Source organism: Oryza glaberrima, chromosome 12, assembly GCF_000147395.1.
Source record: "Oryza glaberrima chromosome 12, OglaRS2, whole genome shotgun sequence".
NCBI classification, from domain to species: Eukaryota; Viridiplantae; Streptophyta; class Magnoliopsida; order Poales; family Poaceae; genus Oryza; species Oryza glaberrima.
The window spans coordinates 1,595,106-1,623,009 of NC_068337.1; the positions used below are offsets into that span (position 1 = coordinate 1,595,106).

General features: G+C 43.8%; 3 protein-coding genes and 1 pseudogene across 3 annotated transcripts; all 4 read left to right on the top strand.

Moving 5' to 3' along the window:
* Positions 1-1,192: 1,192 nt before the first annotated feature.
* Positions 1,193-2,183, top strand: LOC127757661 (pentatricopeptide repeat-containing protein At4g21065-like). Its single transcript, XM_052283227.1, has one exon. It carries the CDS (start codon positions 1,818-1,820, stop codon positions 2,118-2,120), a length of 303 nt encoding a protein of 100 aa, XP_052139187.1. The 5' UTR covers positions 1,193-1,817; the 3' UTR covers positions 2,121-2,183.
* A 691-nt stretch (positions 2,184-2,874) lies between these two features.
* LOC127757334 (putative receptor protein kinase ZmPK1) lies at positions 2,875-5,346 on the top strand. Its single transcript, XM_052282845.1, has one exon. It carries the CDS (start codon positions 2,875-2,877, stop codon positions 5,344-5,346), a length of 2,472 nt encoding a protein of 823 aa, XP_052138805.1.
* Positions 5,347-9,705: 4,359 nt separating this feature from the next.
* Positions 9,706-12,497, top strand: LOC127757336 (putative receptor protein kinase ZmPK1; annotated as a pseudogene).
* A 7,758-nt stretch (positions 12,498-20,255) lies between these two features.
* On the top strand, positions 20,256-22,842 carry LOC127758004 (putative receptor protein kinase ZmPK1). The gene has a single exon (XM_052283601.1). It carries the CDS (start codon positions 20,256-20,258, stop codon positions 22,764-22,766), a length of 2,511 nt encoding a protein of 836 aa, XP_052139561.1. The 3' UTR covers positions 22,767-22,842.
* Positions 22,843-27,904: the final 5,062 nt, after the last annotated feature.

Consider the following 27,904-nt stretch of genomic DNA (forward strand, 5'->3'; position numbering starts at 1 on the left):
TTGCTTATATTTTTAATTTTTTCTCACACTACGCTCGCGAAATGACCGAAATACCCTTAGGATCGTTTAGATCTGGAGAATGCGTCTCTTCTCTTTCTCACGACTTCTTCTTGGCACGCTAGGGGCCGACGCCGCCACCGCCGCCCTGTCGGCGCGCGCTCGCCCAGCTGCCGCTGCCGTCGCTGTCGCTCGACCGCGCGCAGTTGAGAGGAGCTAGGGGCCGACGCCGCCCCGTCTGCGCGCCCCCGGCCGGCCGCGCTACCGTCGCGGCGTCGCCCGTCCACGCGCGGCCGATTTCCTCTCGGTCGCGCTAGGGGCCGACGCCGCCACCGCCGCCCCGCCGCCCCACCGCAGCGCCAACGCTGAGAAGGAGTCGTTATCGCCGCAGGGAAGGACACATGGGTATTTTTGTCATTCCGCACATCTTTTGCGATTAAAAGCCTCAAAATAGCCTAAAGTGGCATTTTATTAAGAACGAGTCTTTATTGAGTGGCATTTTTATAAGAACATCCTAAATAGTGACATTCGGTTAGAGTACCTCTATTGAGTGACATATTGTAAATTTCTCCAGACGCAGCTGAGTTCAGCTCTGCTCACTATTTTATCTCCTTAAAATATGTTCTTATAGTCTGTTATTGTAGCTGCTGTGATGATGCATTTACTCGCTGAAAATCTGTGAGGTGTCCCAATCCTGAAACTACATGGAACTTCTCCATTGGCTTGATTGATGGCTGATTAATGCTTGTCCGCAAAGCACCTCAGCCTTATCATACAGTAGAATATAGATCATTTGTTTACAAAGTCAACGGTACAGATCATCAAACCAAGTGTTGACTAAAAAATCATCCAACATTAACTGACAGTCAAAACCTTTCCTGTCTGCTCAGCTCATCCTGCATTTGATACTGCACAGCTGCTGGTATGATACAAACATTGCTTCTATAATTCTAATTCTAGGGACAATTTCGTTTTTGCCCCCACTTTCATCTCCAATATTGATTTTGCCTCTACTTTTTAGGGTTTTTGTTTTTTCTCCTAACTTTTTTTTTTTGAACCGGAAGAGACCTTTACTGCTTTGGATGGAAGTTAGTGGGACCGGCTATATGGCAGTAAAATAATTTTTTTTCGAATTTGTGTTCTACTTTTTTACCCCTGGCACTAGTCTAACAGAGAACCGATTCTTTCCCCCAATCTCGCTACTTCTCTCTCGAGTCTACAGGCGGCGGCGGCGTCGGCTAGAGCACAGCTCCTCCCACCGGCGAGCAGGAGAGGGGTCGGCGGCGGCGAGAGGGCTAGGCTGGGGGGAGAGGGCTAGGCGGCGGCGGCGGTGGCTGATAGGGTGGTTGGAGGAGCGAGGCGATCCCGTCCACCTCGCCGCGCCATCCCTCGCTGCCGCCAAGCAGATCCATGCGCGGGCGCTCCGGGCCGGTGTGCCCACCTCCCACCCGCTCCTCGCCAAGCACCTCCTCTTCCACCTCGCCGTCCTCCGCGCGCCGCCGCTCCGCTACGCCGTGGCGGTACTCTCCCGCCTCCTCCCGCACGGGCCACTAGACCCGTTCCCCCTCAACACCGTGCACCGCATCGCTGCGGGCTCGTTCCGCCCGTGCGTCGCGCTCGAGCTCCACCGCCGCCGCCTCGCGCCGCCCGACACGCACACCTACCCGTCGCTGCTCCAGGCTTGCGCGCGCCTCCTCGCGCTCCGCGAAGGGGAGTGCCTCCATACCGAGGCCGCCAAGAACGGGTTCGTCCAAAACTCGCCCGTTCATCACTACGGCGCGTGTGGCCTGTTCGAGAGCGTGCACAAGGTGTTCGATGAAATGCCGGTGCATGGGCAGAACCTCGTCTCGTGGAATTCGATGCTCAACAGCTTTGCGGCCAACGGGCGCCCTAACGAGGTTCTCACTGTCTTCCGGGAGATGCTGGGCGTCAACTTTGCGCCAGATGGATTCACCATAGTCAGTGTTCTAACCGCTTGTGCAGAGATTGGGGCGCTTGCTCTTGGGAGGAGGGTTCATGTGTATGCGGAAAAGGTTGTGTTGGTGGACAATTCGCATGTGAGCAATGCCCTGATTAATCTGTATGCCAAGTGTGGTATTGTCAACGATGCAAGGCTGATATGACTTCATATGATTGTGTAAAATGTTGTTGAAATTTTGTCAAAATTTTTGCTCAATTTCTGTCAAAATGCTGCCGAAATTTTGTCAAAATTCCATCAAATTCAAATTATGTCCCAATTGTAATGTCAAAATCTGTCCAAATCAATCATTTAATTTTAAACATATTCACAAAAATAATTTTCCAAAGCCATGCATAATAGGGGCAAAAACACAATTAATGAATAGATATGGGAGAGGGTATAAATGTCATATTTAACACCGTTAACTCCTCCATCCAAAGCAGGGGCAAAAGTATTTTTCGGTTCAAAAAGTGGGGGCAAAAACAAAAACCCTAAAAAGTAGGGGCAAATTAATATTAGAGATGAAAGTGGGGGAAAAATGAAATTGCCCCATAATTCTATTAATCAATCGTAGTCCCAATTACTGCTGTGAACAGAACTACTATCTTCTCACCCAGCTTTCTTTAAGCAGAAGTTTAGAATTTCAGAGTTCAGATGCACACAAACTCCATTGGACGCAACGTGCATGTACACCTCGTTATGCATATACAATACTCAGATCTAAGTCAAATCGCTTTCACTAACACTAGTCTATTACCATATTACTATCTTAATTAGTGGTAGTCACTGGTGCCCAGGCGATGGAACGCACAAAACTCTTGACTTGTGTGACAAAAAAATTAACCGTAATCACTATACAGTCCAAATCAACATCCTAATCTCAGTCCTGTCAGAATCAACATCCTGATTGATGTGCCATGATGAACTCTCGCCTTGCAACCTTCGCGTTGCTTGTGATCATCACGCTAAGCTCTTCGCCGCGTCCATGTCCACGGCGCGTCGACGCGGCGCGTGAATGGCTCGCCCGGGGCGCCTCGATCGCCGTCGAGGACCACGCCACCGACGTCCTGCGCTCGCCGGACGGCACGTTCGCCGCCGGCTTCTACGACGCGTCTCCCACCATCTTCACCTTCTCCGTCTGGTTCGCGCGCGCCGCCGACCGCGCCGTCGTCTGGACCGCGGCTCGGGCGCGCCCCGTGCACAGCAAGGGCGCGCGCGTCACGCTCGACGCGCGCCGCGGCGCGCTCGTCCTCACCGACTACGGCGGCGAGGTGGTCTGGAACTCCTCCACCCCCGCCGCCGGTGGCAGCGGCGGCGCCCGCGTCCGGCTCCACGACACCGGCAACCTGGTGGTCGAGGACGCCGGCGGCAAGACGCTGTGGCAGAGCTTCGACTTCCCCACCGACACGCTGCTCCCGGCGACGCGGCTGGTGTCGCGCGACCGGCTGCTCTCCGCCGGCTACTACAGCCTCGGGTTCAGCGACTACGCCATGCTCTCCCTCTTCTACGACAACGGCAACTTCTCCAGCATCTACTGGCCCAACCCTTACTTCAGCTACTGGCAGAACAACCGCAAGATCTACAACTTCTCCCGCGAGGCCGCCATGGACGCGCTCGGGCAGTTCCTCTCCAGCGACGGCACCACCTTCGAGGCCGCCGACCTCGGCGCCGCCGGCGTCAGGAGGCGGCTGACGCTGGACACGGACGGCAACCTCAGGGCGTACAGCCTGGACGACGCGACGGGAACGTGGTCGGTGTCGTGGATGGCGTTCGGCAACCCGTGCAACATCCACGGCGTGTGCGGCGCCAACGCCGTGTGCCTCTACTCGCCGGCGCCGGTGTGCGTCTGCGCGCCGGGGCACGAGCGCGTCGACGCGAGCGACTGGAGCAGGGGGTGCAGGCCGACGTTCCGGCTCGAGTGCGGCCGGCCGGCGAAGCTGGTGGCGCTGCCGCACAGCGACTTCTGGGGCTACGACCTCAACGACGGCGAGGTCATGCCGCTCGGCGACTGCGCCAACAAGTGCCTCGACAACTGCGCGTGCGTGGTGTTCCAGTACAAGGAGCACATGGAGTGCTACCTCAAGAGCGTCCTCTTCAACGGCAAGACGTTCCCCGGCTTGCCGGGAACGGTGTACATCAAGGTCCCCGCCGACTTCGACGTGCCGGAGTTTCATGTCCACCAATGGCAGCGCGGCGGCGACGGCGGCGGCGGTGGCCTCGCCATCCAAGAAGACATCGCCGGCTGCGCCGCCGCCGCCACCGGCGACAGCAACAGAAAGGTTCTCCTCAACGTCTCCTCTTCACTGTCATCTCACGACGCCGGTAAGCCGGTGTGGCCATACCTGTACGGATTCTTGTCAGCGTTGCTCGTCGTCGAGGCCATCGTCATCGGGTTCGGCTGCTGGCTCTTCTCAAGCAAAGGATTGTTCCGGCATTCACGGGTGTACGCTATTGATCAAGAAGGCTACAAGCTGATCACGAGCCATTTCCAGAGGTACACCTACGCTGACATCAAGAAAGCCACGGCGAACTTCACCGGCGTGATCGGCCGCGGCGGCTCCGGCGTGGTGTACAAGGGCGTGCCTGACGACGAGAGAGTGGTGGCCGTGAAGGTGCTCAAGAACGTGAGCCGGCAGAGTGAGGAGGAGTTCCAAGCAGAGCTGAGTGTGATTGGAAGGATCTATCACATGAACCTTGTCAGAATGTGGGGTTGCTGCTCTCAAGCCAAGCACAGGATTCTTGTCTCTGAATACATAGAGAATGGATCACTTGCACAAAGATTGTTTGATCATGGATTTGATGATGATGTGCTTGATTGGAATCAAAGGTTCAGGATTGCTCTGGGTGTGGCTAAAGGGTTGGCTTACCTTCACAGTGAGTGCTCAGAATGGATTGTTCATTGTGACATGAAGCCTGAGAACATTTTGTTGGATAAGGATTTGGAGCCCAAGATTACAGATTTTGGGTTGTCTAAGTTGTTAAACAGAGATGGTTCAGATGCAATTTTGACAAGGATTAGAGGGACAAGAGGGTACATGGCTCCAGAGTGGGTTACTAATTTACCATTTACAAAGAAGGTTGATGTGTATAGTTACGGAGTGATACTCCTTGAGCTAGTGAAGGGGATTAGGATTTCGGAATGGGTGATCCATGGGATCAAGGTATGTGAGATGGATATTAGGATGGTTGTTAGGGCGACACGTCAGAAGATGGAGTCCAATGAAAAGAGATCTATTGAGGATCTTGTGGACTATCGATTGAATGGTGATTTCAACCATGTACAAGTGAAGCTGATGCTTGAGATTGCCATTTCATGCTTGGAGGAAGATAGGAGCAAGCGGCCAAACATGAACTCAGTTGTGCAATCACTCATCTCGGTTGAAGGTTAAAGCTATGTCAGTATGTGTCATCTAGTGCATTGTTAATATGTATTTGTTGATTAATTGTTATGTGATAAGTAGTTTTAACCTTAGATCCTTGCAAGAGTACGTATTAGAGATTGATATTGGCTATTTGTATTCTATGACAAGTTTAGTTTCCGTAAACTAATTCTTATTTTTAGATGAAGATATTTCATTAACTTTGATTTATTTAATTTAAGGGATTTGCTAAGTATTTGATTAAAAAATTGCAAAAAAATCATTTTCACCTTACTATTTATCCTAGCTTGTCGAGGAGCATGTGGTAGGGTAGGGTAAGGGTGGAGATGGGGGTGTGTTGTGGTGGGATTTTCTTTGGGCTTAAGAGATGTCTATTACCTAGCTACACAACATAGTGAGGAAGGGATGGCATGACGCCACCAAAGATATGGGCAAGGCAAGTGGTAGGGCGATAAACTTGATGTTTGGGCAGTGTCAAATTCGACAGTAGTGTGATTAGAGAATGAGATGAAAGATCAGAGAGAAAGGGGGGGGGGGGGGAGAAGAGCTTGACAAAGGGAGAGAACGGATGTGGCGCGGAGACTAGATGAGATCGATTAGACAATAGCTGCTAAATAAGAAAAACAATGATGAGTGGTGTAGAGAGATAAAGAGTGATAATGGTCAATGATAGTTCCGAACGGGAGGGTGTAGAGTTTTGAGGATTCGAACTAATGAAATATATTTATGTAATCACATAACCTTTTCTTTTCTAAATGATTCATGAAATCCAACAATCTCTTTGTCTGGGATGCATCTATTATTTAATTCAGACATGAGTGTGATCCAATCCACGTAGCCAAACATTTGAGTGTATAGATCCACTAGCAATTATTTATTATTACTATATTTTCTTTATTTCCTCTATCCCATAATATAAGGCGCGGTCAAAATTGACACGGTGTTCAAAACTAATCTTTAATTTATAATTTCTCATATACTATAAAGTTTCTAGCAACAAAATTATAACCATATGAAAGTATATTTAAATGCCAATCCAACGATATAATTTTTAACAAATAAAATTCGTTTCATATTATATTAAATGTTGGTCAAATGTATATTTTAAAGGTTGAATCTTGGAATACGTGTGCGCCTTATATTATGGAGGGAGTATTATGTTTTTAGTGGCCTAACATTAAGGCTTAGTTTGAAACAAATTATCGAGAGTATTGTACTACGGATTATCTACTTGATTGGAGGAAAATATTAAATATATTGATAAATAAGCTTTTTTTAGAAAGAACTTAAAAACAAATTGATCTGAGCAATACAAGAAAATATATTTTTTAAAATGTGAAGCAAATAATCTGAAAAGCATACGTACGCGTGTTGGATCGATCGGCCGCGGAGACGCATCCGATCGAGCGCGAACGTGAATAGCAGTGCCTAGCTACTCCGATTCGTATAATTAATGCCTAGTCCGTTTCCAAGCCGGCCGGTGCGCGCTCGTGATCAGAATATATACTCAACTACAACTTGCCCCGCGCGCGCATATATACGTGCAGGGTGCATGAGATAAAAGTTCGTCAGCTGCAGGACATCGATCGATCGGCCGATCTATTTATGTTCAATGAATCATCATCAATCATCAGGAGATAAAAGGTAACGATGATGATCTTTCAAAATTTTACTTCTTCATTCATTTAATTTAACTACTTCCTCCGTTTCATGATCTAAGTCATTTTAGCATTTCCCACATTCATATTGATGTTAATGAATCTAGATAGATATGTATATCTAGATTCATTACCATCAATATGAATATGAAAAATGCTAGAATGACTTACATTGTGAAATGGAGGGAGTAGCAAAATGCCCGTGCGTTGCACCGGGTAATGATACGGTGACTGAAATTTGATTTGAACTATTAATATGAAGAAAATGAATTATAATTTAATGAAATATAAAATTTTCTACAATATTAATTACACTCTTTTAAATTATAGCAAAAGTGGTCTTGCGTTGCCAGAAAAGAAAAAAAACAGATAAAATTGAATTAAAACATATTAAATTCTAATTAAATTCTAATATTTGGGTATTTTTTAAGTAGGTAGGTATATAATTAAATTAATTTATAAGTAAAGTAAGTGTAAGAAATAAAATGTTATGGTTGGATTTAACTTTTATTAAATTTTCTATATTAATTACACTCATTGAAATTTTCTTGGAATTTACATAGCTTAATTGCTAATTTTGATAATACAAATATCATTTTAGCATTTATTGAAATAAAAATCATTTTTTCTCTATGGGCCTTTTTCAGCCCGCAAGAGAGCAAAGTCTACTTGATACCCCATACCCCCATACTCCTCCTCTCTCGCTTAGTGGACCGCCGGCCCACGTGCGGCCCAAGTGGTGTGGCCCAAACCCTCGATCGATCTCAGCTGTTCGTTTTGATGGACGCCTCAGATCAGTTTAAAATTGATGAAAACCTAACCCTAACCCTAACCCTCCCCCTCACCCTCCCGCCCCAGCCGAGCCGAGCCGGCCGCCTCCTCCTTCCCCGCCCCCAACGCCGCCTCCTCCTCCCCCTCTCCCTCTCCCCACCGGCGCCTCTCCCCCTCCCCCCAGCCGGCTGACTCCCCCGCCACCGGCGCCGTCCCTCCCTTCTCGCTGGCACGGTGCGGCGACGGCGGGGTGCGGCGGGGTGTGGCGGCGGCGCCGCCTTCCCCCACAGCGAGCGGCGGCGGCAGCGGCGGCGGCGCGCACTCCCCCCAGCGAGCAGCGCCGCCCTCCCCACAGCGCGACGCCCCACCCCCACTCTCTCCACTTCTCCCCCTTTCTCTCTGTGTGGCGGCGGCGGGAGGGCTAGCGATGCCCTTCCCTCCGCTAGATCGAGGGGAGGGGAGGTGCGGCGGCCCGGACAGCGTGGAGGCGGGTGTCGGCGACTGCCGTTTTTTTTTGCAATTTTTTTCCATGGCTATTGCTAACCGAATCGGATTGTGTATGGAAGATAAACGGACGAAAATTAGATGTGACCACCGGAAAAATACGAATATTTATATTAGTTATAGATTTAACCTAGCCGTGTGTATGCATGCTTGCTCCATTAGAAAATTTGTCGATCTATTGTGGCTTTTGTAATTATGAGTTTACACGTGGCATTAACGTGGAGAGGCCGAGAGGGAGGAGGAAGAGGGGTGCTAATGGGTGGGTGACCGCTCGGGCGATCACCCCCCCCACCCAACCCCTACATGCTACTCTTTCCCAGTAGCAAAACCGGGAGGGGGGGGGGTTGAGAACCTATGGGGTCCACATGAACCCACCATTTTTTAATTCATTATTTTGGTGTAACTAATATGTGGGGTCACAGTTTTTAATATTTTTCAAATTAAATTGTCACGTCAATGCCATGTTAGCTAAAATCGCCGTTCAAACCGCCATGTGACCTATATTGCATCGGTTTTAACAGTTGAGGAACCCGTTGTATCGTTTTCTGGATAAAGGACGAAAATCAGATTCGCTGACAACTTAAGGACCTCAGATGAACTTATTGGCCCAAAACAGTGGAAACTGGGCCGAATCCCAAAGGCCCATGCGCCATGATAACACTACATAGCTAGGAGAAAATTGGCATAATACCATCGTCAAAATAGGGTTTCACCCAAATATCACTTATAGTTGGGATTCGCCGAAATACCATTCTCAATTGAGGGGTTTTGCCGAAACACCATTTTCTTCCAATTCTCTTTTTACTCTTATATTTACTGACCAAAATACCCCTAGTTGAATTAATTCAAGTAAAGCAAATATGTAGATTACAGAGTACATATCGCACAAATATATTGACATGCAATATATATGTTTTTTTTTCTTTAAACCAAATTACAGAGTATAAGACACTATCTTCACAGCATAAATAAAAAATAATTACGTATTTTTTATGAGAGTTTCAGTTGAGAGTGTTTTTTTTTATGTTGTGGAGATAATACGCCGCATACTATGTAATATGGTGTAGAGAAAAAAAATAACATGTAAAACTATTTTGGTATATTTACTTTATAATCTACGTATTTTTTTATATACTTAAATTGATTCAACTAGGAGTATTTTAGTCAATAATAATAAGACGAAAGAGAGAATTAGAAGAAAATGGCATATGAGTGAAGCCTCTCATCAATTGATAATGATATTTTCGGCGAATCCAGCTGCCTAACGATGGTAAAATATCAAATTTCGCAATGTGCCTTCCCTTCCCCTTCGTCTTCCTCGAACGAAAAGGGACCTACTTCACCTAGCTAGGGCTCGCTCCTTCCTCCTCCTACCTAGCTCTAGCTGCGGCCTGCGGCTTCGCCTCCACCCATCCATCCACAGATCCACTCCGCCATGGATCCCGCCGACGATGACGAGGAGACGCCGACGAGCCGGAGCAGCTCTTCTCTGCCAGACGACCCACGGCTGCGGGAGGCAATTGGGGAAGAAACCAGGCACTTACGTCTGCGCTTGCCGTTGTTTGCTTGCTTGCTCAGTTGCTCTCGTGCAATAGGATGCATTCTTGATGACTTATATATATATGTTCATCTTGTGTTCTTCAGGCTAGCGGAGCAAATGCCTACGGCTGATGCTGAAACAGTGACCTCCGAATCAACTGCAGTAATCCAGCAGGATTCCACCATGTATGTTCATCTTATCTCTTCCTTCAGTTTTCTTCTGCTAAGTAGATGTTCCCATGCTGTTTATGGTTTACTTATCCTGTTTGTTAATCTGCAAATCATGATTCTTTATGCTTTGGGTATTGCCAATTCATAAGCTTATCCTTGATATTATATTGCTGTTTTGTTACTATATGCTTAACGCATTTCACTTCTATCAATTGGTCTATTTATATCAGGGCACTGTTTTTTGCTTTTGGCAAAAATTGCATGCTTGACATGAGATGAAAAATGGTTTCTATTCTTTATGTGTGTGAAAATATGATCACCTGCTGAAAACCTTATAAGGGTTATCTTCTAACCATGCCATATTAAAACTATGCGTTCCTTTTGATTTATTTAGATCCATGCATTGTAGTTTCTCAAAGCAAGATTAATTAGCAACATGCTAACGTTAATGCAATGCTATATTTATTTAGGGTCAACGTGGATGCTGCTGGCTTGCATGAACAAGACGAATTACCGCATTGGATGTCACAATTGTGAGTATTTGTTTTTGCGTTCATGTATTTCTTCATATTTTGACTCGTGCACCATGCATTAATCTTCATATGAAGATAATTGGCATTAATTTAATGCATGCCATGTTTAGTCTAAGAAAATAGTGCATGTTGTTAATAAAATGTCATATAACCGCAAGATTTTGTTGTCATTACAATCATCTCTAAATTAATAGGGACAATTTTTTTTAATATGATTACTAATTGGATTGTAATGTGTTGTTTAGGTTTGAGAAATTGGATTTGGAGGTGGATGAGGATGTGGTGGATGAGGACATTTGTTCTATTGGGAATATGACTCATGAAGAGGAAGAAGCAGATCTGGAGAGGGGTATTCATTCTATTTTGAAGAATCATCCTATCATGAAGAAATTAAATAAAGGAATACATCCAGTTGTTCTTGCCCTTCATGTACTACTGGAGGAGGAGGAGGAGGAGGAGGAGGAGGTTGTCCAGGAAGAGGACATGGCTAAGGGTTTAGCTGAGCTAGATGAATATTTATCACGTCACACATACCATACCATAGAGGAAGGTATGGCTGGAATTGCAAGTGGGTTCCAAAACCCACCACCATGTCCTCATTTTCACAATCATACATGTGAGAAAGTTCTGCAGCAAGCTTCTATATGCCAGAGAGAAGACCCTCGGTAACAGCGGCGGAGCCAGCGCCCGGCTAGCATGGGCAGCTGCCTGGGCTCCGCCGCCGCCCGGCTAGCATGGGCAGCTGCCCGAGCTCCGCCGCATGAATCAACAGTGAAGGAGCACTTGTTACTTGTTACCATCACTTCGTCTCATTCAGTGCACCATACTGCAGTGACTAGTACTTAGTTACAGGGTTCAGGCGTACATGCAGTTGAGTAGTAGTAGCTAATTACTTTCTTAATTAATTTACTAGTTGATCATCTGTTTTTTCAATTTTAAGATAATACAAGACTATATAATATATATTAAATGGTTTATGTACTTATATAGATTTAAGTACACCTTCTACCCATCGCTAGGCTTGCCCGGGCTTAGAAAAATTCGTAGATCCGCCACTGCTCGGTAACATTCTAACCTTTTCTTGATGTGACCCCTCGGTGACATCAAGAAAGCCACGGCGAGCTTCACCGGCGTGATCGGCCGCGGCGGCTCTGGCGTGGTGTACAAGGGCGTGCTCGACGACGAGAGGGCGGTGGCCGTGAAGGTGCTCAAGAACGTGAGCCGGTAGAGTGAGGAGGAGTTCCAAGCGGAGCTGAGTGTGATTGGAAGGATCTATCACATGAACCTTGTCAGAATGTGGGGTTGCTGCTCTCAAGGCAAGCACAGGATTCTTGTCTCTGAATACATAGAGAATGGATCACTTGCACATAAGTTGTTTGGTAGGGATGGATTTGATGATGATGTGCTTGATTGGAATCAACGGTTCAGGATTGCTCTGTGTGTGGCTTAAGGGCTGGCTTACCTTCACAGTGAGTGTTCAGAATGGATTGTTCCTTGTGACTTGAAGCCTGAGAACATTTTGTTGGATAAGGATTTGGAGCCTAAGATTACGGATTTTGGTTTGTCTAAGTTGTTAAAGAGAGATGGTTCAGATACAATTTTGACACGGATCAGAGGGACAAGAGGGTACATGGCTCCAGAGTGCGTTACTAACCTACCGGTTATAGAGAAGGTTGATGTGTATAGTTATGGAGTAATACTCCTTGAGCTAGTGAAGGAGATTTGGATTTCGGAATGGGTGATCCATGGGATCAAGGTATGTGAGATGGATATTAGGATAGTTGTTAGGGTGACACGTGAGAAGATGGAGTCCAATGAAGAAAAATCTATCGAGGATCTTGTGGACTACCGATTGAACGGTGATTTCAACCATGTACAAGTGAAGCTGATGCTTGAGATTGCTCTTTCATGCTTGGAGGAAGATAGGAGCAAGCGGCCAAACATGAACTCAGTTGTGCAAGCACTCATTTCATTTGAAGGTTAAAGCTATGTCAGTCATGTATTTGTTGATTAATTGTTATGTGATATGTAGTTTTAACCTTAGATCTCTTGCAAGGAATATCAGGGGTTGATATTAGCTATTTGTATTCTATGGCAACTTTAGTTTCCATAAAATAATTTGTAATTTTGGATAAAGATATTGTTGTCAAAAGACAATTGCGTCATATCGAAAGACGTGGTTCACTCAGTGAGTTGATGGAATAGTAAGAGCAATATTATAGTCTTAGTACATGCTCATACCTTTTAGGGTTTAGTTAGTATATGAGAATTTACATGGATACCTTTATGATATGGACATTAGTGTGGGTACACAGTCTCTTTTGTATTCATGGGCCCTCAAGCGATCTCCTTGGGCCGGCCCATTAATGACGAAAGGCCCCCATGGGCCGCAAGGTCTCCCAAACCCTTGGTCGAAGGCCCCTTCTATTCAGACGAAGGCTTCTTGCTTCGCCCAAAAAGCTTATAACGTAGAATGGAGGGGTAGTAAACTACTCCCTCCGTTTCACAATGTAAGACTTTCTAACATTGTCCACATACATATAAATGTTAATGAACCTAAACACATACATATGTCTAGATTCTTTAACATATAAATGAATATGGGTAATGTTTACACCCAAATTTGGCACCTATAGACGAAATAGAGGAAAATTGCCAAAGTTTGAAAAGTGCCGAGTTTCCTTCACAGGGCCGGTCAGACCGCAGGTATGTGGGCGGTCAGACCGGCAGGGTCCGAGTCCGAGTCTGTTTTCGTCGGGTCTCGGGTTTCCTTGCTCGGGAAGGCATGTTTCGTGTTAACCCATCTTGATTTGGCCCTTTGGCTAGATCGAGGTGGTTGGTGACTCCATATCACCGCAAGGCGTTTAGGTGTTGCGATCGTGCTTGTCGACTTGTCAAAAAAGTTGCTAACACGATTTTTGGCGACTCCACTGGGGAATGATCTAATCAGCCATATCACGGCCGAATTTCATTTAATCTAGTAATTTCTGTTTCGTCAAATCTAGAGTTTCGGCTAAACAGCCGAAATCAATCTATCCATGTACTATCACTGCACATATCTATCGATCATTGTGTTGATTGATTCAGATCGGCGGCATTGTTCTTGTGCTGTCGATCTGGCTGCCTATCTTGCCGGTCTAACCGATATTATCAATTCGGTCAGACCGGAGAAGAGGAGCAGCAGCTGCCGACGCAAATGCGGGAACCAGGAAGACAATAGGAGCAGTATCAGTCTCGCTTTCTTATTGTGCATATTAACCGAGTAAAAAAAAAGGCAAAACAAAACGAGATCAGGCTATTGATCAAAGCCAATCTATTACTGTGTACGTACATAAAAAAAAAATACAAAACCGATTCATACTGTATCGGTTGTTCTGCGAGACATCGAAATTTCCAGATTTTTGCTCACTGCACACACATGAAAAATATCAATATTTCGGCTACGAGCTATATGGCTGAAATTAATCAAGGAATTTCTTCATCAACTATGACGAGTGGGAACGGGTTCAACAATATTACTACACAATACATTAGGACCGATCAAGGCGTCATGAGAGAAGACGTCCCGCTACCTCAAGTTGTAATTTCACCAAAGGTAACCTTCGATTCGCCCAACCCGTCCTTTGCTGTTCAAAACGTTAATAATCATTGTGTAGATGCATATGCTACTTTTAGTTTTGCACCTATACAATATGCTTATAATGCTAGGGGGGTCAATGGGTGATTATACAGCCGATTACATAGGAATCAGCTATATGCAAAACCGAGCTGACGGTATGACCAGTCGTGACACCGGTCTAACCGCATCCTTTGCCGGTCAGACCGTGCCCACCATGGCCGGTCAGACCGTGTACTACACCGGTCAGACCGTGCCTACTATAGCCGGTCAGACCATACCCTATCCTGGCCAGATCGCGCCTCCTGTGGCCGGTCTGACCGCACCACTGACCACCGGTCAGACCGGGCCATGGGCCGGTCGGACCGGTTCCCTGGGAGTTTCTCCAGGTTTTCATACCACGACTAGCAGTACTGATTTTAATTATTATTCATCACCTGTTAATACTGTTAGTCATGCTTTTCCACATATCTCTAATGCCTACAATGATATTAATAGGGGATATCCTCCCGATACTAGGTATGGCCAATATAACAATATTGTGCCGCAACAACCACCTTTTAGGCCACCAAGTCCACCACCAGATCCACCAAAGCCTGAAACTGTGGAGGATTGGTTTAGAAATACTATCAGGGAGAATTTCGCAAAGCTAAGGAATCATGCTAGGGAGTACCAAAAGCCGTATCTTGATTTTTATGATATTATCCCATATCCTCGTGGTTATAAAATTCCTGAATTTACTAAGTTTAGTGGTGACGAAAGTAGGACCACATGGGAGCATGTAGATCAATTTTTAGCGCAATGTGGTGAAGCTAATTGGGATACATGTAAATTGCGCTTGTTTTCTTTATCTTTGTCCGGTATTGCTTTTGCATGGTTTACTTCTTTATCGGCAAATTCTATTTCTTCCTGGGCTCAATTAGAACAAAAATTTCATGATTATTTCCACACTAGAGACACTGAGCTTAGGTTGTCTGATTTAACATCGGTTAGGCACAAATACAATGAATCTGTTGCTGATTATATTGAAAGGTTTAGAGATGTTAAAAACCGATGTTTCAATTTGAAAATAACTGATAAAGATTTGGCTGACATCGCATATGATAGATTGCTTGATTCTATTAAATAGAAATTGAATGGCCATATATTTCTTGATATTGATCATGTGTTGCATGAAGCTCTGGCTCAGGAAAGCCGAGTGGATGACAATAGCTTACAAGCTAGTTTAGATGAAAATGCAATATCATGTATAGCCGAACCAAGCGATGGTTCGGATTGTGTTAATAATTTGTGCAATGATGCCATAGCGATTATAGCCGAACCAAGTGTTGGTTCGGATTGTGTTACTAGTTTAGACAACGATGGAATAGCCAAACAAGTAATGGTTCGGATTGTGTTGCTAGCTTAGAGAATAGCATCATTGAAAATATAGCCGAACTAAGTGACGGTTCAGGTTATATCACAAGTGAAAGTGAAATAGCATTATCACCTAAGACCGAATCACAAATCGGTCATGTGGATGTTGGAAAAGATAATGATAATGTCTTGCGGGATAGTGGTGAAATAGAATCCAAAGTAGCTATGCATACATATCAAAGGCTGTATCCTGAACATGTAGATTCGGTCCCGAACCCGCAAGGATTTGAAGTGCCCAACTTCACGAAATTCACAGGTGAGGATGCTAGAACAACAATGGAGCATATCGGTCAATTTATTGAACAATGTGGTAAGGCCGGTAGTGATGATTTGCTTAAGTTAAAGTTGTTTCCTCTTTCTTTGTCAAACTTTGCATGTACATGATATAGTTTACTTGCTCCCAATTCAATTTCTACATGGTCACAAATGGAGCATGAGTTTCATGATTATTTTAAAGATGCAAGCTTGATGGAGCAAAGACCGATTGATACTTCATCGGTCACGTGTGAAACTATTTTGGTTACACCTATGCCTAAGACCGGAATTGTTAGTAATTCTCTCCCTATTAGTCCTATTGATGTTGACAAAAAGAAAGGGAAAAGTGTTATTATTGGGGATCCTTCGCCCAAGAATAGGATCAATAATGCAAAGGCCGGAGATCATAAAGTTGCAAAGGATGAGTTATCTAGTATCCAAAGGACCAAAAAGCCGAAGCTCACTTTTGAGATGCTTATGGCTAAATACAAGAAAGGATTAGCCGGTCAACGATTTGATAACCAAACTAGTGATTCGAAAAGACCAAGATCATCTCGTAGGAAGAGATTTGGTCAAACATCAAAGCAATCGGAGCCATCAACCATACCAACTCCATATAAACCTCCGGTTGTGATGCCATGGTATCCATATCCAATGTCACTATATGGTTATCCTTTTATGTATTACATGCCTTGGATGCATCAACCACCTATGCCGTATTACCAAGAGTGGAAGGAATCACCTAGGTCAGTGCCAAATCATTCATCCAACTCAAGACAAGACCGTTTCCCCAAAAGAATCGGTCCGGTGGATCAAAGGTGAAAAAGGTGAAGAAGGTGTGGGTGAGGAAAGAAGCCAAAGCTCCGAAGGTCGTTGCTATCAATGAGGAATCTCAAGATGTTCATGTACCTACTGGAGATGCAGTGAAAACTATACAAACGGAGAAGACTAAAGCCAATCCCGTTGTTGTCGACATCAGCGGTCTGACCGAGCCAGCTGGCCGGTCTAACCGCCAGTCTACGGCCAGTCTGACCGACCTTACTGGCCGGTCTGACCGACGGCTTGTGACCGGTCGGACCGGGCCCAGAGGCCGGTCTGACCGGGGGGGGGGGGGGTATTGGAGAAGAGTGTGAAAATTGAGAGCAACATAGGAGCTTCCACTTCGACTAAAAATATGAAGAATCATTGCTTAGCTCCTGGAAAACAACCACAGCCGAAGTGGATACCTTCTGGCTTATCTCGCTCTCAAAAGAGGAGGCTACAGCGTCTTCGAGCCATAGGTCAAAAAGAAAAAGAGGCCGAAGATGTGGAGAACAAGACATGCAATAATTTGGAGCCTCGAAAAGCACCTAGGCAAATGTGGAGATCCAAAGAGGTAAAAGTTAAGAGACCGGTGATTTCCCGTAGTAGAGATGAATCCAATTTGATAAGAGAAGAATCATCGGTCATTAGAGATAAGTCTCCTTCACATGATGCTATCGATGCTGGTGCGGTGTTCATCTTGCCTTTGAAATCGTGCAATCAAGAAAGCCGATTTTGCTCGGGGGACAAGACATCAATATGCTTATGAGGGAACCAAGAGAAGATGAACAGCGATGGATACGGCATCACATCTTTTAGCCGCTATTTGTTGGATGCTAAGGCAAGGTATGGGTTTATTGTGTTCATCATCATATTATATGCCTATGCCATGTTAGAACATTGCTTGCTATCTAGCACATGTGTGTTTTTACTTATCAAATTCATATTATACATACATGTTGCAAATGCCAGTTCTAGGTAGTAGAATTGGTAGGTTGGCATATAATTTGTTTGAAATATGATTTGGCTAATGACTCTGATATTTATTTAAAGCCAAATTATATGTGTTTTTATGGATCACCAGATAATATATAGATTTCATATTTATTGCACCATGAAAGTTTTGCTTACTAGTAATTCGACTAATGTCAATGGTCAATGTGATGATTTGCTCTAGAGTGGTTTTCTTTAGGAACATTGGCATTGTTAATATTTTACATACATGCTCAAGCCGATTACTTACATTTGTAGTTTATTAGAATCTATGCATGTGACACATATGACTTTGGTGATTCATTATTGATCATACTTCAATTGGCTAAGTGTTTTGATGCCATGATGATTATTGTTTCAAAAGCCATTTGAATTAGTATTCATCTAGACATATTAGTTGGATATTATAATTTTTCATATGTCTAGAGAGGAGGGATTTTGGTCCAATAGTTCGATACACCAAGCATCTGGTTATAATATGAAGAAAGGAGTATTTTTGATATTAGAAAAGCCGGTGCTTGATTTTTAAGTCTTTGGATGAAATTGGCAAAATCACAGACTAGGGGCGGTCTGACTGGCATTGCACGGCCAGTCTGACCGGCGGTACCGGCGGTCTAACCGGTGGTACCGGCGGTCTGACCGGCTCTGCATGGCCGGTCTGATCAGGCAGACAGGGCGGTCTGACCGGCATTGCGTGGCCGGTCTGACCGATCCCAGACAGGAGGCTGGGGGGCACGTTACAGTTGATTAAAAGGCCGAATTAATTGTGAATTCGGACATTTGTGCCCATGAGTTAGAAATAGCTTGGAGAATTCCTTTGATAGAATATTTGAAAGATCCTAGTCTTGGGATTGATCGGAAGATTCGGCGGCAAACGTTCAAATATTATATCGCCGAGATATAGATGGAGTGCTATTGATGTGTTTAGACAATGATCAATCTAAAGTTGCTAGGGGAGATGTGCATGAAGGGATTTGTGGAATTCATCAATCGGCCCATAAGATGAATTGGTTGCTTAGAAGAGTGGAATTCTATTGGCCGAAAGTAATTGATGATTATTTCAAGTGCTACAGAGGGAGTGAAGCTTGTCAACGGATCGGCAATGTTCATTTAGCGCATGTCGCTATATTGAATCCTATTATCAAACCATGGCCGTTCCGAGGTAGGGCTTTGGATTTCATTGGTCAGATTTATCCTTCGTTATCAAAAGGGCATTGGTTCGTGCTAGTTGCAATGGATTTCACTAAGTGGGCTGAAGCCGTACCGCTCGAGAATATTACTTATACGAAGTTGAGGTAAATCTTGGCTCTCTTCGGTATTTCAAGCAAGATGACTTGTCGGTCGAAGATTACAAGACCTTGATGGAAAGCAATTTTGAAGACGTCATCGACAAGCGTTTGAAGACTTTGAAGGAGATGAAGACACTTCAAGACGGTGTTTTCAGAGAGCAATTAATGGGAAATACTTGAAGAAATACTTCCCGAGCATTTGGCAAGATGCTTAGGAAGTACTATGGCCGGTAATTGGATTATCGCCCTAAGACAACATGTTCTATGCTTTTAGATTCACGATGTTCATCAAAAATGCAGGGGGGCATGTGTTTACACCCAAATTTGGCCCCTATAGATGAAATAGAGGAAAATTTAAAGTTTGGAAAGTGCCGGGTTTCCTTCACAGGGCCGGTCAGACCGCAAGTATATGGGCAGTCTGACCAGCTAGTAGGGCCAGTCTGACCGCAGGTATGTGGGCGGTCAGACCGATAGGGTCCGAGTCCGAGTCTGTTTTCGTCGGGTCTCGGGTTTCCTTGCTCGGGAAGGCATGTTTCGTGTTTCCTTTATTTTCTATCCCTAGTTGGACGTGGAGAAGGGCCTGTAGAGGGCAAGACCAATCCCTATTTAAGGGACAAGACCGGTTCATCGTAAAACACCCGAATACAATCTACTTGAATCGTTCTTTTACTATGTTTTTTATTTTACCCTAATTTTAGTCCATCTTTGTCGGTTTGCGCCGTAAACCGTCCGCCGCCGCTGCGAGAGTGCGACACCTCTTTGTAGGTTTGTCCTGAAAACCTTCCGTTTTGCCCACGAGACGGGTAGTTATCCTCATATCGATCTAAATCGGCATAAAGGCTGATTTTGATCTCTAAATCGACTCCGCTAGCCGGTTTAGCTTTTCTTTTTGTAAAACCCATAGCTCCGCTAGTCGGTTTAGCTTTTCTTTTTGCAAAACCCATCTTGATTTGGCCATTTGGTTAGATCGAGGTGGTTGGCGACTCCATATCACCGCAAGGCGTTTAGGTGTTGCGATCGTGCTTGTCGACTTGTTAGAAAAGTTGCCAACAGGTAATGCTAGAAAGTCTTACATTGTAAAACGGAAGAATTACAAAATTCCAATACCAGTCGCGATTGCCTCCTAATACCATTTGCAGGATCTGGTCCCCATTGTCTCAGGAAAAACATGTTGTCGTCGTCTGTCAGGGCGAGTCAAACTTATTAGGCGCCTTGGTCACGGTTCCTGCAATTTGCCTGTCGGATAAAACATTTGTTAATTACTAGTATACTTGTCTAATTACCTCAACACATCAACAGTGAGTAGATTAGATCAAAGCTAATCACTTCCTCGCCACCTACCAATTACCATTACCGGCACGACTTGACAGCCATGAGCACTAGTTGTAGCAGTAGCGGTGCCCTTCGCGCCGCCGCCACCAAAGCGCTGCTACTCGTCGTCTTCGTCTCGCTGTCGCGTCCATTTCCGTGCACGGCGCGCGACAGTCTCCTCCGGGGCGCCTCCATCGCCGTCGAGGACCACGCCACCGACGTCCTGCTCTCCCCGGACGGCACCTTCGCCTGCGGCTTCTACGGCGTCTCGCCCACCGTCTTCACCTTCTCCGTCTGGTTCGCGCGCGCCGCCGACCGCGCCGTCGTCTGGTCCGCCAACCGCGCCCGCCCCGTCCACAGCAAGCGCTCCCGTCTCAAACTCAGCGGCCGCCGCGGCGCGCTCGTCCTCACCGACTACGACGGCGAGGTGGTCTGGAACTCCACCGTCAGCGCCAGCGCCACCGCTGCGCGCGCGCGGCTGCACGATTCCGGCAACCTCGCCATCGAGGACGGGAGCGGGAACGTCCTATGGCAGAGCTTCGACCACCCCACCGACACACTACTGCCCACGCAGCGCATCGCCGCCGGCGAGGCGATGGTCTCGGCAGACAAGCTCCTAGCCGCCGGCTTCTACAGCTTCCGCTTCAGCGACTACGCCATGCTGTCGCTGGTGTACGACAACCATGAGATGTCCAGCATCTACTGGCCCAACCCCTACTACAGCTACTGGCAGAACAGTCGCAAGATCTACAACTTCACCCGGGAAGCTTTCTTCGACGCCTCCGGCCATTTCTCGTCCAGCGACAACGCCACCTTCGGCGCCGCCGATCTGGGCAAGAATGTCGCCGTTAGGAGGAGGCTGACGCTGGACACGGACGGCAACCTCAGGCTGTACAGCCTTGACGAGGTCGCCGGGACATGGTTGGTGTCGTGGATGGCGTTCAGCAACCCGTGCATCATCCACGGCGTGTGCGGCGCCAACGCCGTCTGCCTCTACTCGCCGGCGCCGGTGTGCGTCTGCGCGCCGGGGTACGCGCGCGCCGACCCGAGCGACTGGAGCAGAGGCTGCCGGCCAACGTTCAACTCCGGTGACGGCGGCGGCCGGCCGCGGGCGATGAAGCTGGTGGCGCTGCCGCACACCGACTTCTGGGGCTTCGACATCAACAGCAGCGAGAACCTGTCGCTGGACGAGTGCTCGACACGGTGCATGAGCGAGCCGTCGTGCGTGGTTTTCCAGTACAAGCAGGGCAAAGGTGAGTGCTACCCAAAAAGCCTCATGTTCAATGGCAGAACGTTCCCCGGCCTGCCTGGGACGGCCTATCTCAAGGTCCCGGCTGATCTCGACATGCCAGAAATTCACATCCACCAATGGCAAAAGGACGGCGATCGCCACGCCATTGCCATTCAGGAAGACATTGTCGGATGCGGTGGCATGAGCTCACCGGAGTTCTTGCTCAATGTCTCGAATGCGTCATCGAGCAAAAGTAATCAGCGCAAGTCGATATGGTTCTACTTCTACGGATTTCTGACTGCATTTTTTGTCATTGAGGTGTTTGTGATAGCATTCGGTTGCTGGCTCTTTTCCAACAAGGGAGTTTTTAGGCGATGTCAGGTTTCAGCACTAGATGAAGGGTACAAGATGGTTACCAACCATTTTCGCGCATATAGTTACGTAGAGCTACGGAATGGAACTAGAAATTTTCAGAGTGAGATCGGCCGTGGTGGGTCAGGTGTTGTGTACAAAGGAATTCTAGATGATGAGAGGACGGTGGCCGTCAAGGTGCTACAAGATGTGAAGCAGAGTGAGGATGTGTTCCAGGCTGAGTTGAGTGTTATTGGTAGAATTTATCATATGAATCTTGTTAGAATGTGGGGTTTTTGCTCAGAAGGAATACATAGGATTTTAGTCTATGAGTACATTGAGAATGGATCATTGGCCAAAGTACTATTTCAAGGGAGGGATTCTGGTATGTTTCTTGGATGGAAGCAAAGGTTCAACATTGCTCTAGGTGTTGCCAAGGGGCTGGCATATCTTCACAATGAGTGCCTTGAGTGGATCATCCATTGCGACATGAAGCCGGAGAACATACTATTGGATGAAGATATGGAGCCTAAGATCACTGACTTTGGCTTGTCCAAGTTGTTGAATAGAGATGGATCTGGTTCTGACATGTCACGGATTCGGGGGACAAGAGGATATATGGCTCCTGAGTGGGTTTCTAGCCTTCCAATCATAGAGAAAGTTGATGTGTATAGTTATGGAGTGGTGCTTCTTGAATTGGTGAAAGGGATGAGGATTTCAGACTGGGTGTTGGATGGGAAAGAGGGACTAGAAGCCGATGTGAGAAGTGTGGTTAAGATGGTTGTCAGCAAACTTGAGAGCAACATGGAATCCTGGGTTGCGGATTTGATGGATGATCGGTTGCATGGTGAATTTAATCATTTGCAGGCTAGGCTACTAATGCAATTGGCCGTTTCATGCTTGGAAGAAGATAAAAACAAAAGGCCAACCATGAAGTACATAGTACAAATGCTCATTTCTGCTGAAGATGAAGCTCATGCCTTCACCTAATTCCGATGGTTCTAACACAAGTATTTGAGATTTAATATGAAGTTCACTCTTTATCTATTTCACCCTTTCTATAAAAACTATGCAAATTCAAGAGCACTGTACTTTGTTAGTTGGAAGATTGTAAGAGAGTGCAGGTTCTTAAGGACAACTTGATAAACATCAGTATAGTACTGAAATTATGCTAGCAAATGATTAAAACTAAAAAAAAAAAATGCAACTGAGTATTTCTAAGTAAGATGAATATCTAAGCCAACTTTTCACAAATTATTTTCCCATCATAAATAGAGAAGGGCTTACGGATTGATATCCTTATTTTCATATCATGCAACAATCTATACTTCTATAGCATTTCTTTTGGATCTCCCTCTAGCCACAACCACAAGATAATAACCACTTTCAATATTGTAAATTGCTTGGGCATAATAAAATCACCATTCAACCTGTTGTCCAGACAGTAGTCAAGACAACTTACTTTAGATCATTCTATTTTTTTTAACAGAGACTTCACAACATCACTAGGGTTGAGTTCGGTTAAGTTCTAAACTCAACTTTCTCGTTTTCCACATATATGCTTTTTAAACTTCTAAATGGTGTATTCTTTTAAAAAAAATATATATGAAAGTTGCTTTAAAAAACATATTAATTTTTTTAAAAAAATAGTTAATACTTAATTAATCATGCGCTAATAAGTCGCTTCATTTTTCATGCGCGAGGGATGAGTTCCCAACATCAAGAACTCAGTCTAGGGCTATGCTATCCCCCCACTTTCCCAACTTCTACACTCTCGTTTTTCACGCGCGCACTTCCCAAATTGCTAGATGATGTGTTTTATTAAAAAAATCTATAGAAATGCTCCCTCCGTACTCGTAAAGGAAGTCGTTTAGGACAATGTTTAAGTCAAACCTTGGGAATATAAATCATGAATAACTTTCAAGTTGTTGAGTTTGAAAATGTAAAAATTATATGAATAGATTTGTCTTGAAAAATACTTTCATAAAAGTATACATATATCACTTTTCAATAAATATTTGTATAGAAACAAGAAGACAAAGTTATGTTTTGGAGACCGTGTCGCTATCCTAAAGGACTTCCTTTACGAGTACGGAGGGAGTATTGTTTAAAAAAAATCATACATCCATTTTTAGTTTTAATTAGCTAGTACTTAATTAATCACAAATAATCTGTAGCTTAGTTCAGTGTGTCAGGTGGACATCGTTAGCCCTACATGCTACTTACCAGCATCATGCGTTCTAATGGTCTATTGGTAGTTATAAACTTATAATAAAGAGTAAATTTTACGGAACTACATATACTTTGATTAATTTATCAGAAAACTATATATTTAAGATAATATATCACAAAACTACAAGTTTAAGGTTAAGTATTGCAAAACTACATATTTAATAATAAAATTATCACAAAACCACATGTTTACGTCAATTTAATTATAAAACTTGGACGTTGATAACTCAAACATAACATTAGTGCTAAGGATTTGAACCCCATATGTGTAGTTTTGTGATAATTTTATTATTAAATCTATAGTTTTGCGATACTTAGTCTTAAACCTTTAGTTTTGTGATAAATTTAGTATTAAATATATAGTTTTATGATATATCACCTTAAATATGTAGTTTTGCGATAATTTGATGAAAATATATATAGTTTTGTGAAATTTACTCTATAATAAATGAGAATAAATTATTGTGTAGTAGCAGATCAATAAATGAGAATAATCCATCTAGCATATCATATTTTTATTAAATGAGAACATATCCAAGCAATCCATCAGTAGTTTTAATAAATGAAGATATCTTCCAGTTCTTAAAAAAGAATAAATAAATGCACATATCCGAGGAAAATAAATATATCTTAAGATATGTTGGAGATATTATAAGTTCAAGCATTAGCCATTAGATATCATTTATAGTAGATATTCAAAAACAAGTGAATAGTATGAAGAGACCCCACAGGACTTCGCATGACCACTATATATTTGTGCTGCATATGCTGCACACATATTGATCAACAAACACAAAAATTTTAGCATCCACTACAAGAAGATGATTAGTGCTAAAGTTGTAGGAGTGTTTTGCGTTCTTGCCTTTGTAGCCATCTCTTCTTCTCCGAGCCATTTACAAGCTGAAGGCTGTGAGAACGAGAAAAATATTGTGATGAATAAGGATGGATGCTATCACAATATTGAAAGACATTTGGGTGACCAATTCCCAAAAAGACACTCACATTGCTGCCAAACAGTGGAGAGCGCAGATGTCAATTGCATCTGTCGCACATTTACAGCAGCGGACAAGGCTAAAATTGCTTTGTCAAAGTGGGTTAATGTTGCAAAAGTATGTGACAATCCGTTACACGCAGGAACTAACTGCGCAGGTTAGTTATTAATTCATACTAACTTAGCTAATTACATATAGTTATATCTGTTTTAATTTAACCTTTTGATAAAGTTCTCCCTGTTCTGCAATGAATAAAATACTTATGTTTCCTTTTGTTATTTTTGCAGGTTACCGTGTTCCGTAGAGTCCGTACACATAGTTAAGCCGTTACCCTGGTCAATGGAGAAATAAACAATTAGAAATTTGGTAGCTGCATAATGTATCTTGTAAATTTTGTTGGTGCAAGTAATAAAGGAGAGATGGTAGCTTTTATTTCTTTCTGTTCACATTCTCTCTTAACATTTATTTTATGATGAAACATTTGAGAGAATATTGCACGTACAACTAAACTAAAAATAATTGCAACAGAATAAAGATTACCCTTTTGTTTTTAAATTTGCAAATGTCCCTCCATAACATTGTAGACATGTATAAATCATAAAGTAACATGCAATCTATGGACGACAGGTGGTCCTAAGGATGTCTTCAAAACATCAACGCAATTTCCATTTAGTGTGATCTTTTATTTGTCATAGTTTTACTAGGAATGCAAGTCTGAAGTTAATTTTAATAGGTGATTGTGTTCATCCTTGGTAGGGATGAAGTCAGCGCATGAAGAAGCTCATCTTGGTGCAGAAACTCAGCATATAGGAACAGAATCTAGGTGCTGGGTGCTGTCCAATGCCAGAATAGTACCTAGCGCCTTAATGAACAGTGGTTGCAGATCCCATCCGCTTATTTTGATCAAACCTGATTGACTCTCTTTTTTCTAATAAAAGCCTGATTCATCTTCATTAGATATGATCGAACCTAGGCTATAATGTACAATTAGATCCAGACCCTTCGTTCTATGAGATATTGTCCCATAGAAGAAATATCTTATGAATATATCCTAGTTCACTGTGTTTTCCTTAAGTTCATTTGCACCGAATCCATCACAATTGTTGATATACTTTTTAGGTCAGTATTCCTTTTGTTTGCATGTCCTTATTTTTTTATTGAGCGTGCTGTATGCGTTCTTTCTCTTCGTTTTGGATTGATTGCTGGTCCTTAATTGGTTTAAGAAATTGGACATATTTTGTCTCCTTTGTTGGGGCTTATTGCCACTGAAAGTTCAGCCTGTCAAATTTTTCTCCAGCACATTGCAATTCTAAGAAGCATGGGCTGTAGCAGTCTGACAATAGGCATTCCTAGTTAGACTTAAGGCTGTGTTCTTCCCCTAGTTTTCCCAACTTACCTCTCTCGTTTTCCGCACGTACGTTTTTCAAACTGCTAAACAGTGTGTTTTTACAAAAAATTTCTATACGAAAGTTGTTTTAAAAAAATCATATCAATCAATTTTTCAAAAAAATAATTAATACTTAATTAATCATCTAGTAATGCATGCTTCGTTTTGCATGTCGGGGAACCCTCCTCCCGAACGCAGCCTAAGACTTGTGGAAAATCTACCTAGGACAGATCAATGATACCAACAACACCCGCACAGCTAGCAGATAATGATACCAACAACACCCGTACAACTAGCAGATAATGATACTTCATTGTGGCTTCTCTGTAGTTGAAATCAGATGATCTGACTTAGTTTGCGGTGCAGCCTTGAGGAGCGAGGATCAGGTAAGAATGGTCATCCTCGAACTGTGATGTTGATATTTAAGTCGTTTTCGCTGTCTAGGCACTGATTTTTTTAATAAAAAAAATAAAACTATTAACAAAAATAGAGCCTCAGGTATGGAGATACTTGTGGGAGCATACACAAATACACCTTTTCTATTGTTCATATGATGAAGACATACTTTACAATTGTTTGCTAGTTTGATGTTGTAATAACCTATGGGCATGATAGCCGCTGGTAATAGAAGTTGTTACAAGATTTTAGTACAAACTGCCATGAGTTAAATATGATGCTAGGATGAGCATGGCTTGACCAGTGACTACTTCATCTATCATAAAATATGAATACTTCTAGAGGCTTTTCACAGAAATTAAGGAGCGAGGTGGAGCTAAATGAGGGATGATTCTGATTGTTTGATATATGGAAGTGGTGGAAAAAATTAACAAGAGACAATCATTGATGGGTCAAGATGAGATAGTAGATGGAGAACTTGTTATATACTAAAAATTTACAACGGAGGAAGAACTAGTTTGTTACATGTGTTGCGATGTAGAGTATCTTGTATGATAGCTAATGTTAGAATTGGTATTAGTCAGATACTCACAGTGTAGTTGATGTAACCTTTGGTAGTACTTCTTAGCAGATTTGGACATTTTTCTAAGTTATCTTGCAGAAAAGAGCTTCTAGTTAGACTTAGCTATAAAAAAATGACATTTACCTTGAATATATGGTCAAAATAAGAAACACATATTTACGTTGAATATATGGTCAAAATAAGAAACAACAGATCCCCTATAGTCAGTGTACAACAGTAACAACAGCTAACATGTAGCAGTAATTGTAGGTAATTCCTGTTGCAAAACAAGCATCCACATAAAGGGGAAACACTTTTAAACTCTCGAGATGATATCTTCTCGTTACTTAAATAATACACAAATAGTATACTCTACATTATCAAAACCTTTCAGATTCTTCTTACAACCATTTGCATTGATTTTTTTACTTCCCCTCTAAAAATTATAATCCATTCCCCATGAGAAGCACGTTGAATGAATTATCTAGCAAAGCCAGCGTAGACATAGATGGGCTAAGCATGACGTAGACGGTGGGAGTAACATGTCTTTTTTTTTTTT